At 36.9% G+C, this 19388-nt stretch overlaps 1 protein-coding gene across 3 annotated transcripts in view; it reads left to right on the forward strand.

The window, feature by feature from the left end:
* MRPL1 (mitochondrial ribosomal protein L1) overlaps positions 1–19388 on the forward strand; it is a 107229-nt gene that overhangs the window by 35223 nt on the left and 52618 nt on the right. For all 3 annotated transcript variants that reach the window (XM_054485582.2, XM_054485585.2, XM_054485584.2), the window contains one exon: positions 202–313. In XM_054485582.2, the coding sequence (XP_054341557.1) occupies positions 202–313 (112 nt within the window). The remainder of the gene's footprint in view (positions 1–201; positions 314–19388) is intronic.

The raw sequence follows: 19388 nt of genomic DNA on the forward strand, positions 1-19388 counted from the left end.
TGGCTGTTTTTAAAGGAAAATGTTTTACTTCTGATGGTTTTTATAATTGACAGGTGTATTTGTATGATCTTTGTGTTTGAAGAAAAGAATTGTGCTTAATGTCTGTTTTCTGAATTATAAAGGAAATGACTACATTGTACTTTTTCAGAACGATAAAGCTTTTCATCTCATCTGAGGTCACCTTTTTTTTTTTATTTTCAGATTTGGGATGATGAAATTGTTGCAGACTTTTACATAGCTGTTCCAGAAATAATGCCTGAACTTAGTCGATTAAGGAAGAAACTTAATAAAAGATATCCAAAGCTTTCTCGAAGTAAGAGAATTCCTATTATTTCAATATCCTGTCAACAACTTTCTTGTGAACTTTGCTTAGTTAGGAAACAAAGTTGTTCATATATGTGTAGAATAAATAGTATGTCCTGGTATTTGAGTTTGAGTTACGAGAACCTACGGGTTTGATTTTTTTCCCCCGCTTTGGCATTAATACTGGTAATCTAATATGATTTGAAAACCTAGTTACTTTATAATACCAGTTTTTAAAATGTAGATCAAAGTCTAGCTCCCAATTAGTGGAATGTATTATGTACTCAGTATATTATCATCATACTGTTTTATTGGTTTTTATCCCTATTTATCAATGTAATATGTATGCCCGTTTATTTAAAAGTGTTCAACATATGTATGCATGTTGACCATATGCATGGCTCTGGAGGTAATTTCTCTTAAGAAAATTTCCCCTTATGGATATTTTCTCCTTAAGAAATCTAATAAGAAAGTTAAGGTCGCTAAATAAGGAACTATGTTATAACGTGTGAGGTGTTATATAATAAATTTAAAAAGTGCTAGGGGTGTTCAGTGGAGGTGGAGTTTACACATAGGTGAGGAATCAGGGAAGGCATCATAAAAGAGGTAACATTTAAACATAAAGGAGGTAACATTAGTTGGATGAATTGATTGAGGAGAATATTATTTTAAGTAGAAGGAATGTATTAATCATAGACACCAAAGTAAGTCAGAAATCATAGGCCAGGTACAAGAAATATTAATTAGCTCTCTTTGACTGTGGGGAATGGTACCCCTACATTGAAATTGAAGAGAATAATGGGAAATGATGTTGGAAAGGTAGATTGATGCCATATTGAGAAGAACTTTGAATGATGGGCTAATGAGCATGAATGTCTGCATTCTATATTCAGCAGGAATCAGAAGTTTTTGAGATGGGAGTGACATAATCTGTTCTTTAGAGCTTTAATCTGGCAAGAGGTTTTTAAGATAATTGAAACTAGAGACAGGGAAACCAGTTCGGGTGCAATGGCAGGAGACTAATGTAATGTTTAAGCTAAGGTCTTCATAATGAGACTGGAGTGAAGTGTATAAATGTCAAGGATATTAGGACTTAGCAATTAATTGGGAATGGAGAGATTGAGGGGGAGAAAAGGAAGAGTCAAATGATACTGAGGTTTTTTAAGTCTAGAAACCTCTCCTAATAAGTGCCATCATTAATGGAAACAGGGAGTGCATTTGGGAGGAAAAACAAGTTCACTTGCTGACACAGTTTGTTTTAGGTAGTGCTGGATGTCTGGTATATTATTATTTCAAATAAAATTTTGTAGCATAAACAGAACAAATATTTTAAAATTGTGTTGGTAGATTTGTCTTCAAATTTTAACTCTAGTTGAGCTAAAAAAATTCTGCTAAAATTTTTATATATCCTAGCCACTAACAACTTGTCTGAATTCTAGATCATGACCTGTAAATTAAATTCAAATGGACTTTCCAGTTCTTTTGTTGTGTTAGAGTTTTGTTTGATTATTTTTGATAGCATGCATTAAGTCATAAATATTTATTAGATTTTGAACTGGTGTCTGGCACTTTTTATTAGGGATTTCCCTTACAGCAGTGTTCATTATGGAGTCCAGTTTATATTCTTTCTTAAGTAAGACCTAAAACTGAACATATTTTAAAAATTAAACCAGAATTGCAGTTGAATTTGGTGAAAATATTTCTCATAACTTTTTTGTTCTTAATTAAATTCAAGCTCAAATCAGAGCAAAACAAACAGTACTAAATATAGTAAAAACCAAAAATGAATACTAATATGTTTGTATTCTAGATATCTAGCTCCTTGCTTTGCGTGGTGAACTGATTTTTAAGAGACATTAATTTTGTCACCTTTGCTACTTTATCCATTCTCTGTGTAACCCTTTTAGCTTCTTTTTTTTTTAGCCTTGAGGGTTTTTTTTTCTCATTGTCATCTCAATATTTGGAAGCTTTTTTAGTTTTCAAATAACTTATTTCTTTATTCCAAATAATAACTTTCCTAATAAAATGTTTATTAGTGAGCTTTACTTTATTTCTCCTTTCATAATGAATTGCAACTTCACATATCATGGTCAAGTACCTAAGTATGTTTTTCCCCTCCTATTTGCGTAGGCATCTTGAGTGAAGAGATGGACCTTTTCCCTTCTCTGACACCTTCTTTTCACCCCAACATGATCTGTTTAATGGCACTGGTAAAACATTTGTGTTCTTTAAACATGAAGACAAACAATCAACCTGTCAAAAATGTTAAATGGAATACATCAGATGTGCATTAGAACAAATGAAGCTTCTATTATGCATTTTCAAAGCTCAATCAGATTCTTGTTTAAGAACATTTGATTCCCCCTATATCCAACAAAAGTCTTTAGTGTAAAATAGAAATTACATTTTGAGCAAGTGGAGAAAATTAAAAAACAAGCTCCTGCAGCTGAGCTCATTAGTTTCCCATTTCCAGTTTTACTAATGGGAGTGGGCGTGTGTACATTTTGCAGCTTGTTTAATGCTGCAGTTTTATTCGTTTTATTTTAATTGCTTACATAACTGTAGGCAAGTTCTTTATTTTTCAAATGCACATTTGGCTTGTTTTCTCAATATTTTTTGTTTTATTAAAAAAATTAAAACCTGTTTTTTAAAATTCCTTCTAAGAAATTTGGTTTTATTTTGCTTATCGTCTGGCTTCCTCCCCAATATAAGTACCCTCTGTAATTCTTTCATCTCTAATATAGATATGTTTTGTTAATTAAAACTTTTTTATTTCTAATCCTATTTATAAATTAGCATTTAGAAACCAAAAACACTAGTGTGAAATATATCTTTTTTTTTTTTATGAGACAGACTTTCCCTCTGTCGCCCAGGCTGGAGTGCAGGGGTGTGATCTTGGCTCACTGCAACCTCCGCCTCCTGGGTTCAAGTGAGTCTGCCTCAGCCTCCCAAGTAGCTGCGATTACAGGAGCATGCCACCATGCCTGGCTAATTTTTGTATTTTTAGTAGAGACATGTTGGCCAGGCTGGTCTCGAACTCCTGACCTCAGGTAATCTGCCCGCTTCAGCCTCCTAAAGTGCTTGGCCTCCCAAAGTGCTGGGATTACAGGCGTGAACCACCGTTCCCAGCCAAAAAAAAATCTTGACTTAATGGTATCAGATGTTTATTATTCATATTAACCTGTGATAGGTACTGTGGCATATATGGGAACAGTTGAATTCTTTTATACCATACTAAGTTATTGTCAGGTAAGAGAGAAAGGGACATGATTAGAAAATTAGAATTACACTAATGTGTATTCCTCTTAACTTCTAACTCTTAGAATTGAACACTAGTGCTCCACTCGATGTCTTGTCCAAACGATATCCCAGCAGACTTGTCCAAAAGATATCCACATATGAGCAGGACACTGCTTTCCGTAAGGAAGTTGGTGTTGTATTATACATGAGACTCATGGATATTAAAGTTCTTGTAATGTGTAGCATTTTTAACTCATAGAATAGTACCTTGTACTTCAGGGTTTTGTTTGCATTATTGGAACAATCAGAAGTTTTGGCTATAAAGGGAAAATACCAAAATGGAGAATTTTTGCAAGGTAATGAATTTGAAATTTTTCTAAATTTCCTCCCCTTCACATATTAGTTTAAAAACTATCCATGTATGAAAGACTCCATTAATGATTAGGTACTGTTACAATTGTTGTAGATGAATTATGGATCTATTGTAGCTGGTTCTGTTATGCTTTGCTTTGCTTCCTTTACTTCAGCCTTGGCGGCCTCCTTGATCTTCCTCATACACACTAAGTGCTCTCCCTCCTCAGGTCTTTGGATTTACTGTTGCATGGGTCTGTAGTAGTACTGTTTGCTTACTTGCCTTGCTCACTTTCTCATTGGAACATCATCTAAACAGAGAGACCTTCCATGACCATCCTATATAAAATATTACTCCCACTTCCTATTATCACTAAATATCATTATTATGCTTTTGTATTCATTTTAGGACATATCACTCTTAGCATCTTTTTGTGTGTGTGTGTGTGTGTGTGTGATGTGTGTTCAGTTCCTCTCATTAGAGCAAGGATGGTTTTGTTTTGTCCATTGCTACATTCCCATTGCCTAGAGTATAGTACCTGAAAATAGTATGTACTCTACAAATATTTGAATGAATGAATGAATGAATGTTTAATACAGCACTCATTCAGTTGGTAGAAGATATAAAATTAAACTGTAACTTAAAAATGGAGTATACAATTTTTTTTTTTTTTTTTTTTGAGACGGAGTTTTGCTCTGTCACCCAGGCTGGAGGGCAGTGGCGCATCTCGGCTCACTGCAACCTCCCCTTCCCGGGTTCATACAAGTCTCCTGCCTCAGCCTCCTGAGTAGCTGAGATTACAGGTGTGCGCCACCATGCCCAGGTAATTTTTTTTTGTATTTTTAGTAGAGATGGGGTTTCACCATGTTGGCCAGGCTGGTCTCAAACTCCTGACCTCAAATGATCCACCTCCCTCAGCTTCCCAAAGTGCTGGGATTACATGCGTGAGCCACCGCGCCCAGCTTGGACTATATACAATTTATAGATTTTTTTTATTAGAATAATTGTATTTATAGTAGTTGAGTATCTACTATGTGCCAAGCCTTGGGTGTGATAGCAGTGAACAAGACAGACAAAGTTCTTGCGGTCATAGAACTAACAGTTTTGTTTTCTGCAGTAGAGAACTGGTTTAACTTTTTACAGTTACTTATGCACAGAATTTTTTTTTTTTTTTTTTTTTTTTTTTTGAGACAGAGTCTCACTCTGTCACCCAGGCTGGAGTGCAGAGACACGATTTTGTCTCACTGCAACCTCTGCCTCCTGGGTTCAAGTGATTCTCTTGCATCAGCCACCAGAATAGCTGGGACTACAGGCATGTGCTGCCACGCCTGACTAATTTTTTTTTTTTTTTTGTATTTTCAGTAGAGACGGGGTTTTGCCATGTTGGCAAGGCTGGTCTTGAACTCATGAGCTCAAGTGATCCACCTGCTGCAGTCTCCGAAAGTGCTGGGATTACAGGCATGAGCCACCGTGCCTGGCCATTTATGCTCAGATTTCTTTAAACAAACAAAAAGCAAATCACAAGCCCCCCGCACCTTCATTTGATTCAACTATCCTTTCCAGCTGCGATCTTAGTTTTTTATGTTGTTTTATATTAAGTTTTTCAAATAATGGTCTTCAGCAATTGGCTTCATTTTCTTACTAAGCATTAGTATTCCTTACAGCTTTTTCTTCCATAATTTAGCTAAAATATTGCTCTCTTAGTTATCACAGGTTTTTCTTTTGCCATATTCAAAGGTCTCTTCTTAGTTTTCTCTGTTTTTTGCAACTTCTTTCAGGAGGTAATGTATGCAATCCTAACTCACCTCTTTTCTAACTATTTCTTCTTTGTTTTCCTTCATTAAAAAAAGAAAAGAGAAGGTATATTAGGAGGAAATACTTGATCGTATAGTATAGGTTATGTTCATTATGGAAATTGAATAGAGAATTAAAGGAAAAGAAAGTGAAAGGAAGAAAGAAAATGAAGAAAGAAGAGCCTAAAAACACAGAGAAAAGTGAAAGTGGAGAAAGAGGAAAGCAGTTAGTTAAATAGCAGTAAGGGATAGCAAAGCCCTAGAAATAGCAGTGATGATTTAACATTTGGCTGTACTGAAAAGCAGAGTAGAATAGTGGTTAGTATAGATCTCTCTTTGTCTTGACTTTGTCACTTACTGTGACCTTGAGCAAAGTTTTTAACATTTTGTGCCTTTATTTATTCGTCTACAAAATGAGTTTCATTATAACATCCATCCATACTGTTTTTGTGATAATGTATGAAGCACAAGCTGGGTACATAACATATGATGTGTGGGCCACTATGATTATCATTAGCTCCCTATCATTCCTAAAGTAGCTATTCATTCTCCACAATTACTTTAGGAGAAGCTATTCTTTTTCATGTATTTATATATCACCTTCATAACTTATTTGTTGAATAAGCATATAATTATTGGCATGCCTACTATGTGCCAGGTACTACACTTAGTATTGAGGATTGAAAAATAAAGTGAAAAGACATTTTCTGTCTTTAAGAAGATAAATACTGAGGAGAGAGTGATGAGAGCAAACTGCTGCACTAAAATGCAGTAAGTTTATTGGTAGAAAATGTACAAAGTATTGTAGAGGAATGAGGGACTGCTTTGTAGAATGAGATTATATAAAGAAGATTGCAGTTGAGAGGTTGAGCATGAATAGGCATTTGCTTTCTTTACATGAATCAGGCAGAGGAAATGGCCATTTTACATATACAAAAGTATGAGAGAGCCAGTAGTGTGCAAGAAATTATAAGCAGCTTTCTATCATTTGGTATATAAAATGTTATCAGATACTGGTGGTCAATGGGGTTGGACAGTGATAGACAGTGGGCCAGGTCACAGCAGGCTTTGTGTGCTATACCATGGACATTAGATTTTATCCTCTTTGCAAATAGGAGCCATTGAAAACTTTAGCTCAGAAGAATGATGTAAGATTTGCTTATCAGAACGAGTATTGTGGGAACTGTATAAATGGCAGGGTAGCCATATGAGAATGGTGAAACTTTAAGAACAGAGACCAGTGAGGAGGCGATTCCAGTAATCCAGGTAAAAGATGAAGAAGGAAAGAGTCTGGTAGTGGCAGTGAAGACAGATGAGGAAGGATGTTGTTGGATATTAAGAATTAGAATTAACAGGAGTTATTGATTAAATGTAGGGGGTAAGGGAGGGGGAAGAATCTAGAATGATTTCCTAATTTTGGTCTTGAGTAGCCTAGTAAATACTATTTTAAATATAAATGCACAGGAAGTAAAGCAGATTTGGGTATGACAATAATATTACAAGGTGAAGGGGTCAAGGAGGTAGATAAGCTGGCGCAACTTTATTTTATATTAACATAAAGCATTAACAGTATTAATATGAAGTAGGTTGTGGTAAGTATGAACATTGTACTCCCTAGAGCAAGTAAAACGTACTCACACAAATAAATATAGCTTAAAACTATAAATAGAGGAATAAAAATGATATGCTAAAATTTTTTTATTTAATAAGCCTGTAAAGGAGGAACAGAAGAACAAATAAGATGAAGCAAATAGAAAACACATATCAAAATAAAGACCTAAATTCAGCCATATAAATAGTTATGATAATTGGAAATGGACCACACACTCCAAGAAGCAGAGATTATAAGATTAAAAAAAAACAAAACCCCAACTATATGCTGTCTACAAGAGACACATGTTATATTCAAACACAAATAGGCTGAAAGTAAAATGGTGGATAAAGATATACCATAAAAACTATAAGCATTAGAGAGTTGGATTCTATATTAATATCAGACAAAATAGACTTTTAAGACAATGATTATTATTAGAGAAAAAGATGGATATTCTATAATAATAAGACTCATCTTAAAGCTTCAAAATACTTGAAGCAAAACCTGACAGAATTGAAAGGAGAAATAGACTAATCATCAAGTACAGTTGGAGATTTTAATATTCTTCTCAGTAACTGATAGAACATATAGACAGAAAATTAGTAAGCATATAAAATATTTGAACAACACTCTTAGTCATCTTGTCCTAGCTGATGTCTATAAAACGCCCAACAACGGTAAATGTTGTTTGGTGTTGAACATTCACCATGGTAGACCATTTGCTGAGTTATAAGCCAGGTCTAAATATATTAAGTCTTAAATTTATGAATGTAAAAGAATTGAAGTGACACATATATGTGTTCTGATTTGCAACTGAGTTAAATTAGAAATCAGTAACCATGAAAAATCTCTAAATACATTAAAATGAAAAAGCCCACTACTAAATAACTCATTGATCAAAGAAGAAATCAAAGACTGTCTTAAACTGAATGATACTGAAAACTCAACATGTCAGAACTTGTGGGATGCAGCTGAAGCAGTACTTAGAAAGAAATTTATAGTTTTAAAGGCTAAATTAGCTGGGCACAGTGGCATATGCCTGTCATTCCAGCCACTTGGGAGACTGAGATGGGAGGATCCCTGGTGGCTAGGAGTTCAGGGTGGCAGTGCACTATGACTGTGCCTGTGCATAGCCACTGTACTCTAGCCAGGGCAACATAGTGAGACTGGCTTTCTAAAAAAAAAAAAACCGAGTTAGAAAAGAATGGGTTAAAATCATTGTTCTAAGATTTTTATCTTATAAACCTAGAAAAAAAGAAGCAAATTAAACCCAAATTAAGTACAAGGAAGAAAATAATAAAGAACATAGTGGAAGTCACTGAAATAGAAAAAGAACAAACAATAGCAATGAAAGCAAAACTGGTTCTTTAAAAAGATCAATAAAGCTGATAAAACTTTAGCTGGACTGATTTTTTTTTTAAAAAGGGAAGACAGATTGTTAATATCAGGAATGAAAGCGGTGACATGAATACATATCCCATAAACATTAAATGATAATAAGGCAATATTATGAATAAATTTATGCAAATAAATGTGACAATTTATATAAAATGACACATTCCTTGAAAGACACAAATTATCAAAAGTTTCTGGAAGAAATGGAAAACCTGAATAGATCTGTATAAAGGAAAGAAATTGAATTAGTCATGCATAAGTTCTCCCATGAAAAGTCCAGGCCCACCTGATTCCCACTGGTGAATTCTATCCAATGTTTTAAGGAAGAAATAATACCAATTCTTCACAACCTCTTTTAGAAAATAGTGAGTGAAAAACATTTACCAACTTGTTTTATGAGCTCTGCATTACCCTGATAACAAAGGTAGACAAGGACATTATGAGAAAACTACAGGATTATTCCTTCTTGAGCATAGACGCAAAAAATACTGTTAACAAAATATTAACAAGTTGAATCCAGCAGTATACATGTACATAAAAATAAAGGTTAATACACCTTAACCAGTGACGTTTATTCCAGTTATTCAAAATTGGCTTAATATCTGAACATCAATATAATACACCGTGTTAATAGAATAAAAGATGAAAACGTTGATATCATCTCAGTAGATGCAGAGAAAGCATTTTGGCAATAATAACTCTCAGAATACTGGAAATGTAAGTGAAATTCCTCAACTTGACACAGCACATCTATGAAAAAGCAACATTCTTAATGGTGAGATCATTGAGAAGGAATGCTTTCTACCTAAGATCAGGAACAAGGCAAAGATCTCTGCTATCAGTGCTTATGTTCAACATTGTACTGGAGGTCAGTGAAATAAAGGGCATACATAAGGGAAAGGAAGAAATAAATCTTTTTTTTTATTCCCAGATGATACTAAGCTATTTTAGTAAGTGAATTCTAATTAGTGAATTTAATGAGGTTATAGGATACAAGGTCCGTGCATGAAAATCAATGGTATTTCTATATGTAACCAACCTACAATCAAACTGAAATTTCTAAAACAGTTCCATTCACGTGAGCATAAAGAAATAAAAATATTTAAGAGGAAATTTAACAGAAGCTGTACAAGACCTTTTCATAGAAAACTGGTAAATGTTGCTGAAAGTTAATAGAGGGATATACCTTAGTGGTGGATTTGAAAGCATATTATTAAGATAAACTTATTTTTTTCTATAGATTGAATGTAATCCCAACCAAACTCCCAGAAAGCTTAAAAAAAAAAAAAAAAAGTTGGCAAGCGTATTCTCATGTTTAAATGGAAATAAAGAGAACCTAGAATGGAAAAAATGATTTTAGGCTGGGTGCAGTGGCACACTCACACCTGTAATACCAGTACTTTGGGAGGCCGAGGCAGGAGGATTTCGTGAGTTCAGGAATTCAAGACCAGCCTGAGCAAAATAGCAAGACCAAATCTCTACTTAAAAAAAAAAAAAAATCTACTGGGTGTGGTGGCATGTGCCTGGAGTCCCAGCTACTTGGGAGGCCGAGGTGAGAGGACTGCTCGAGCCCAGGAGATTGAGGCTGCAGTGAGCTGAGATCGTGCCACTGCAGTCCAACCTGTGACAAAGCAAGACTGTGTCTTAAAAAAAAAAGAGAAAAAGTTTGTCCGGGCATGCTGGTTCATACCTGTAATCCCAGCACTATGGGAGGCTGAGGCAGGTGAATCACCTGAGGTTGGGAGTTTGAGACCAGCATGGCAAACATGGTGAAACCCCGTCTCCACTAAAAATACAAAACTTAGCTGAATGTGGTGATGCATGCTTATAATCCCAGCTATTTGGGAGGCTGAGGCAGGAGAATCACTTGAACCTGGGAGGTGGCAGTTACAGTGAGCCAGGATCGCACCACTGCACTCTAGCCTGGGTGATGGAGTAAGACTCTGTCTCAAAAAAAAAGAAAAAAAGAAATTAAAAGAGAAAATGATTTTTAAAAGGAAGAACACAGTTTGAGATGTGAGACTTTATCATAGATCTACAGTAATCAAGACAGTGGTATGGTATAAAGGATAAATGAATATAGATCAGACACTGAGGTTCAGAAATGAACCTAAACTTATATGATCAACTGATTTTCACCAAAGGTGTCAAGGTTATGTGGAAAAAGAATAATTTTTTCAATGAATTGTGCTGAAATAACTGTATAATTGTTTCCTCACATCAAACACAGAAATTAATCCAAAATGGATCATAGACCTAAATGTAAAAGATAAAGTCATGAAATTCTAGAAGAAAATATTCTAGGAGAAAATCTTCATGGCCTTGGATTAAGTAAATATTTCTTAGGACACAAAAAGCATGAGCTATAGAAGAAAAAATTGCTAATTTGGACTTAATCAAAATTAAACATTTTTGCTCATGGGTGAACCCCTGAGAAAATGAAAAGGCAAAGTCATAGATTAGGGGAAAATATTTGCCACACATAGCTCTGACCAATAACCTGTATCCATAATATATAAAGAACTCATAACTCAGTAAGACTGTCAACCTAATTTTTTAAAAAAGGGGCAAAAGAGTTGAGTAGGTGTTGTACAAAAGAATATACGTGGCTGGGTGCAGTGACTCATGCCTGTAATCTCAACACTTTGGGAGACCGAGGCAGGCGGATCACCTGAGGTCAGGAGTTCGAGACCAACCTGGCCAACCTGGTGAAACCCTGTTTCTACTAAAAATACAAAAATTAGCCGGATATGGTGGTGCATACCTGTAATCCCAGCTACTTGGGAGGCTGAGGCAGGAGAATTGCCTGAACCTGGGAGGCAGAGGTTGCAGTGAGCCGAGATCACACCACTGTACTCCAGCCTGGGCAACAGAGCGAGACTCTGTCTCAAAAAAAAAAAGAATATATGTAATTGGTCATTAAACAGATGAAATAATACTAAACATCTTGATCATTGGGGAAATGCAAATTAGACAAAGAAGAAGGAATATATAAGGAAGGAAGTTTTATTTGTGTTTTAGGATGGAACTACCTTAAAAACTAAAATCTACATCATCTTCAATCTATCGCCTTTTTTCTAGTTCCTTTTTTCTAACTATACAGATATATACATTTTTTGATATTCCATCAGACCTTCACTTTAGTATGTTCTAATGCAGAACTATTTCTCTTTTCTTCGAGTCCTGTTCTTTCTGTCTTCATTACCATTACATCATCAGTATGATATCAGGCTCAAAATTATGAAGTCCTTTATTTGTTTATTCTTCCAGGAGACATTTGCCATATTTACTCCTTACTAATAACTTGCCTGCATCTAGGTAGAGATATCAAGTTGGTGGTTGGAAATCATGAGAGAAATTGGGGCTGGAGATAAACATTTAGAAATTATCAGTGGATAGATGGTATTTAAAGCCATGTGTCTGCATGAGATCAGTTAGGGAGGTGTGCATGGATAGGATAAGAGAAGTAACATGACTGATCCCTGAGGTAGTTCAACCTTTGGAAGGCAGCTAAGTGAGGGTGGGTGGCTCAGCCCTTGAAATGAAATGAAATAGCCAGTGAGAATCGTGTTTCAGAGGACAAGTCAAGATACTGTAGGAAGAGGACAGATTACACTGTGAACTGCTGCTGATAGGTCAAGTCAGAGGAACACTGAGAAGTGACTACTGGATTTGCCAATGTGAAGGTTACTGAAGTAGGTATAAGAGAAAATAGAAGGAGAGGAAATAGAGATGGCTTTTTTTTTTGAGAACTTACATTAAGAGAAATGTTGGGTGGTAATTGGAAGGCAACATAGGAGACTTGTTTATTTTATTTTGAAAAGGAAGATTTTATAGCAAGTTTGTAAGCTAATGAAGATTGTCTAGGGAAGCAGGGAAAATCGACAATGTAGAGGAAAGAAGGGAGGCACAGCATCCTTTTATGGGTGAGTAGAAGTGGGGGTGAGCACAGAAATGAAGAGGAATGGCCTTTGTTAGGGGCATAGACAGTTCACCCATAGTGACAGGAAGGCAGGCAGTGTTGTGGGCTTAGATTTAGGTCAGTCACTAAATAATTCTTGAGCTTTTAGTATGTACAAGGCACTGTTCTTATGAAAACAAACGTAAAAAAAAAAAGTAAAGAAATTTAAATAGAGATATAGATGGTTTAACCAGGTATCTGTTTTTTGTATACCACTATTAGCATCTTAACTGTTTACTAGTATACAGTTTTGTCATATTATTTAGTATTCAGTTACATCAGACTGTGATACTGAAAAAACTTAGTATTTTTTAGTAATTATTCGTTTGTATATCCATTATCTCCCAATTAGATTGTAAACTGCCTATGGGTAGTTGCTTTCACTTATAGCTGTAGTGCTCCTGAGCCAACTGAACAACTGCTGAGATAATCCTAGGAATAATGTATGCTGAGGGTATGCCGTGCTCTGTATGTAATGAGTTCCTCACATTGACTCATCTATGGAAGACTTGCTTGAGCATGGTGGGAGTGATGTCTCTTCAGTGGCACAGTCTTCATTCTATTTCTTACCCTTTAAATAATTCACATTTTTCTGTGCATGGAATTAAATTTTCAAGTTAAGTTATGGTATAGTGGAATATACCATATTTTTATTTATTAAATTTGTGTTAAAATGATAATGACTAAATCTTAGGAGAGTAATAGTTTATTTTGTAGTCTCCTGTATGACCCTTTGAAGATTCTTAATTTTTATCCTGATTCCATTTTTCTCCTTACTATATTTAGTTGCATCCCTTTCTCTACCTAATGGAGGACAAAGTGACATTAGAATCCAATAAATTGTTTCAGTTTTTAATTATTTTCTCATGCCTCTTTCTCTCTCTCCCTCCCTCCCTCCCTCTCTCTCTCTCCCCCTTCCTCCCTCCCTCTCTCTCTCTCTCTCTCTCACCCTCCCTCCCTCCCTCCCTTTCTCCCCTCCCCTCCCCTTCTTGACGGAGTCTTCCTTTGTTGCCCAGGCTGCAGTGCAGTGGCACGATCTCAGCTCACTGCAGCCTCCACCTCCTGGGTTCAAGTGATCCTCCTGCCTCAACCTCCCAAGTAGTTGGGTTTACAGGCATGCGCCACCACCCCAGCTGATTTTTGTATTTTTAGTAGAGACGGGGTTTCGCTGTGTTGGCCAGGCTGATCTCGAACTCCCAACCTCAAGTAATCTGCCTGCCTCGGCCTCCCAAAGTGCTGGAATTATAGGCATGAGCCACCATGCCCAGCCTCTCATGCCAGTTTCTTTCTTTTCTTTTCTTTCTTTTTTTTTTTTTTTGAGACAGAGTCTCACTCGGTTGCCCAGGCTGCCAGGCTGGAGTGCAGTGGCTCAGTCTCGGCTCACTACAACCTCTGCCTCCCAGGTTCAAGTGATTCTCCTGTCTCAGCCTCCTGAGTAGCTGGGATTACAGGTGCCTGCCACCATGCCCGACTATAGAAACTCATGCCAGTTTCTATAACCATTTGTGTAATAATGAGCTACCTCTACACTGTATCATTCACTATGATATTGTTTCCACTGCTAAATGTTTCTGCTTTTTAGTTTAGTTTTTTTTTTTTCTTCACTTCTTTATGGTAGGTAAAAGGTTCTTAAAAGATTTCAAGACCGTATTGTTTTGTTTTGTTTTTTTGACAGAGTCTCACTCTGCCGCCCAGGCTGGAGTGCAGTGACACAATCTCAGCTCACTGCAACCTCTTCCTCCCGAGTTCAAGCAATTCTCCTGCCTCAGCCTCCCAAGTAGCTGGGATTACAGGTGTGCACCACCACACCCAGCTAATTTTTGTATTTTTAGTAGAAACAGGGTTTCACCATGTTGGCCAGGCTGGTCTTGAACTCCTGACCTCAGGTGATCTGCCTGCCTCAGCCTTCCAAAGTGCTGGGATTACAGGCGTGAGCCACCATGCCTGGCCAGTGTTATCTTTTGCCATAGATTATTTTACAGATTTTATTTTAATATGTCATCTGTGTTTTTAATGTATGCTGTATATTATTATTGCATATACTTATGTATTAGTTATCCATAATGGTGCAACAATATTACCACAAACAGTTGCTTGAAACAACACACATTTATTATCTCACCATTTCTGTGTGTCAGGAATGTTTGTGTAGCGGAGTTGGGTTCTCTGCTTAAGGGTCTCACAAAGCTCCACTCAAGGTGTTGGCCAGAGAGGTGGTTTCATCTTAGACTCAATGGGCGATGGATCTGCTTGCAGACTTACACAGTTGGCAGAATTCAGTTCCTGTAGGCTGCTGGACACAGGGCTTCAGTTTCTTTTTTTTTTTTTTTTTTTTTATTATTATTATTATTATTATTATTATACTTTAGGTTTTATGGTACATGTGTGCAATGTGCAGGTAAGTTACATATGTATACATGTGCCATGCTGGTGCGCTGCACCCACCAACTCGTCATCTAGCATTAGGTATATCTCCCAATGCTATCCCTCCCCCCTCCCCCCACCCCACAACAGTCCCCAGAGTGTGATGTTCCCCTTCCTGTGTCCATGTGTTCTCATTGTTCAATTCCCACCTATGAGTGAGAATATGCGGTGTTTGGTTTTTTGTTCTTGCGATAGTTTACTGAGAATGATGATTTCCAATTTCATCCATGTCCCTACAAAGGACGTGAACTCATCATTTTTTATGGCTGCATAGTATTCCATGGTGTATATGTGCCACATTTTCTTAATCCAGTCTATCATTGTTGGACATTTGGGTTGGTTCCAAGTCTTTGCTATTGTGAATAATGCCGCAATAAACATACGTGTGCATGTGTCTTTATAGCAGCATGATTTATAGTCCTTTGGGTATATACCCAGTAATGGGATGGCTGGGTCGAATGGAATTTCTAGTTCTAAATCCCTGAGGAATCGCCACACTGACTTCCACAAGGGTTGAACTAGTTTACAGTCCCACCAACAGTGTAAAAGTGTTCCTATTTCTCCACATCCTCTCCAGCACCTGTTGTTTCCTGACTTTTTAATGATTGCCATTCTAACTGGTGTGAGATGGTATCTCATTGTGGTTTTGATTTGCATTTCTCTGATGGCCAGTGATGGTGAGCATTTTTTCATGTGTTTTTTGGCTGCATAAATGTCTTCTTTTGAGAAGTGTCTGTTCATGTCCTTCGCCCACTTTTTGATGGGGTTGTTTGTTTTTTTCTTGTAAATTTGTTGGAGTTCATTGTAGATTCTGGATATTAGCCCTTTGTCAGATGAGTAGGTTGCGAAAATTTTCTCCCATTTTGTAGGTTGCCTGTTCACTCTGATGGTAGTTTCTTTTGCTGTGCAGAAGCTCTTGAGTTTAATTAGATCCCATTTGTCAATTTTGGCTTTTGTTGCCATTGCTTTTGGTGTTTTAGACATGAAGTCCTTGCCCATGCCTATGTCCTGAATGGTAATGCCTAGGTTTTCTTCTAGGGTTTTTATGGTTTTAGGTCTAACATTTAAGTCTTTAATCCATCTTGAATTGATTTTTGTATAAGGTGTAAGGAAGGGATCCAGTTTCAGCTTTCTACATATGGCTAACCAGTTTTCCCAGCACCATTTATTAAATAGGGAATCCTTTCCCCATTTCTTGTTTTTGTCAGGTTTGTCAAAGATCAGATAGTTGTAGATATGTGGCATTATTTCTGACGGCTCTGTTCTGTTCCATTGATCTATATCTCTGTTTTGGTACCAGTACCATGCTGTTTTGGTTACTGTAGCCTTGTAGTATAGTTTGAAGTCAGGGAGTGTGATGCCTCCAGCTTTGTTCTTTTGGCTTAGGATTGACTTGGCGATGCGGGCTCTTTTTTGGTTCCATATGAACTTTAAAGTAGTTTTTTCCAATTCTTTGAAGAAAGTCATTGGTAGCTTGATGGGGATGGCATTGAATCTGTAAATTACCTTGGGAAGGATGGCCATTTTCATGATATTGATTCTTCCTACCCATGAGCATGGAATGTTCTTCCATTTGTTTGTATCCTCTTTTATTTCCTTGAGCAGTGGTTTGTAGTTCTCCTTGAAGAGGTCTTTCACATCCCTTGTAAGTTGGATTCCTAGGTATTTTATTCTCTTTGAAGCAATTGTGAATGGGAGTTCACTCATGATTTGGCTCTCTGTTTGTCTGTTATTGATGTATAAGAATGCTTGTGATTTTTGCACATTGATTTTGTATCCTGAGACTTTGCTGAAGTTGCTTATCAGCTTAAGGAGATTTTGGGCTGAGACAATGGGGTTTTCTAGATATACTATCATGTCATCTGCAAACAGGGACAATTTGACTTCCTCTTTTCCTAATTGAATACCCTTGATTTCCTTCTCCTGCCTAATTGCCCTGGCCAGAACTTCCAACACTATGTTGAATAGAAGTGGTGAGAGAGGGCATCCCTGTCTTGTGCCAGTTTTCAAAGGGAATGCTTCCAGTTTTTGGCCATTCAGTATGATATTGGCTGTGGGTTTGTCATAAATAGCTCTTATTATTTTGAGATATGTCCCATCAATTCCTAATTTATTGAGAGTTTTTAGCATGAAGGGTTGTTGAATTTTGTCAAAGGCCTTTTCTGCATCTATTGAGATAATCATGTGGTTTTTGTCTTTGGTTCTGTTTATATGCTGGATTACATTTATTGATTTGCGTATATTGAACCAGCCTTGCATCCCAGGGATGAAGCCCACTTGATCATGGTGGATAAGCTTTTTGATGTGCTGCTGGATTCTGTTTGCCAGTATTTTATTGAGGATTTTTGCATCAATGTTCATCAAGGATATTGGTCTAAAATTCTCTTTTTTTGTTGTGTCTCTGCCAGGCTTTGGTATCAGGATGATGCTGGCCTCATAAAATGAGTTAGGGAGGATTCCCTCTTTTTCTATTGATTGGAATAGTTTCAGAAGGAATGGTACCAGCTCCTCCTTGTACCTCTGGTAGAATTCGGCTGTGAATCCATCTGGACCTGGACTTTTTTTGGTTGGTAAGCTATTGATTATTGCCACAATTTCAGCTCCTGTTATTGGTCCATTCAGAGATTCAACTTCTTCCTGGTTTAGTCTTGGGAGGGTGTATGTGTTGAGGAATTTATCCATTTCTTCTAGATTTTCTAGTTTATTTGCATAGAGGTGTTTGTAATATTCTCTGATGGTAGTTTGTATTTCTGTGGGATCGGTGGTGATATCCCCTTTATCATTTTTTATTGCATCTATTTGATTCTTCTCTCTTTTTTTCTTTATTAATCTTGCTAGCGGTCTATCAATTTTGTTGATCCTTTCAAAAAACCAGCTCCTGGATTCATTAATTTTTTGAAGGGTTTTTTGTGTCTCTATTTCCTTCAGTTCTGCTCTGATTTTAGTTATTTCTTGCCTTCTGCTAGCTTTTGAATGTGTTTGCTCTTGCTTTTCTAGTTCTTTTAATTGTGATGTTAGGGTGTCAATTTTGGATCTTTCCTGCTTTCTCTTGTGGGCATTTAGTGCTATAAATTTCCCTCTACACACTGCTTTGAATGCATCCCAGAGATTCTGGTATGTTGTGTCTTGGTTCTCGTTGGTTTCAAAGAACATCTTTATTTCTGCCTTCATTTCGTTATGTACCCAGTAGTCATTCAGGAGCAGGTTGTTCAGTTTCCACGTAGTTGAGCGGTTTTGAGTGAGATTCTTAATCTTGAGTTCTAGCTTGATTGCACTGTGATCTGAGAGACAGTTTGTTATAATTTCTGTTCTTTTACATTTATTGAGGAGAGCTTTACTTCCAAGTATATGGTCAATTTTGGAATAGGTGTGGTGTGGTGCTGAAAAAAATGTATATTCTGTTGATTTGGGGTGGAGAGTTCTGTAGATGTCTATTAGGTCCGCTTGGTGCAGAGCTGAGTTCAATTCCTGGGTATCCTTGTTGACTTTCTGTCTCGTTGATCTGTCTAATGTTGATAGTGGGGTGTTAAAGTCTCCCATTATTAATGTGTGGGAGTCTAAGTCTCTTTGTAGGTCACTCAGGACTTGCTTTATGAATCTGGGTGCTCCTGTATTGGGTGCATATATATTTAGGATAGTTAGCTCTTCTTGTTGAATTAATCCCTTTACCATTATGTAATGGCCTTCTTTGTCTCTTTTGATCTTTGTTGGTTTAAAGTCTGTTTTATCAGAGACTAGGATTGCAACCCCTGCCTTTTTTTGTTTTCCATTTGCTTGGTAGATCTTCCTCCATCCTTTTATTTTGAGCCTATGTGTGTCTCTGCACGTGAGATGGGTTTCCTGAATACAGCACACTGATGGGTCTTGAGTCTTTATCCAGTTTGCCAGTCTGTGTCTTTTAATTGGAGCATTTAGTCCATTTACATTTAAAGTTAATATTGTTATGTGTGAATTTGATCCTGTCATTATGATGTTAGCTGGATATTTTGCTCGTTAGTTGATGCAGTCTCTTCCTAGTCTTGATGTTCTTTACATTTCGGTATGATTTTGCAGTGGCTGGTACCGGTTGTGCCTTTCCATGTTTAGCGCTTCCTTCAGGAGCTCTTTTAGGGCAGGCCTGGTGGTGACAAAATCTCTCAGCATTTGCTTGTCTGTAAAGTATTTTATTTCTCCTTCACTTATGAAGCTTAGTTTGGCAGGATATGAAATTCTGGGTTGAAAATTCTTTTCTTTAAGAATGTTGAATATTGGCCCCCACTCTCTTCTGGCTTGTAGGGTTTCTGCCGAGAGATCCGCTGTTAGTCTGATAGGCTTCCCTTTGATGGT

Source organism: Pongo pygmaeus, chromosome 3 (genome assembly GCF_028885625.2).
Source record: "Pongo pygmaeus isolate AG05252 chromosome 3, NHGRI_mPonPyg2-v2.0_pri, whole genome shotgun sequence".
Lineage (NCBI taxonomy): Eukaryota > Metazoa > Chordata > Mammalia > Primates > Hominidae > Pongo > Pongo pygmaeus.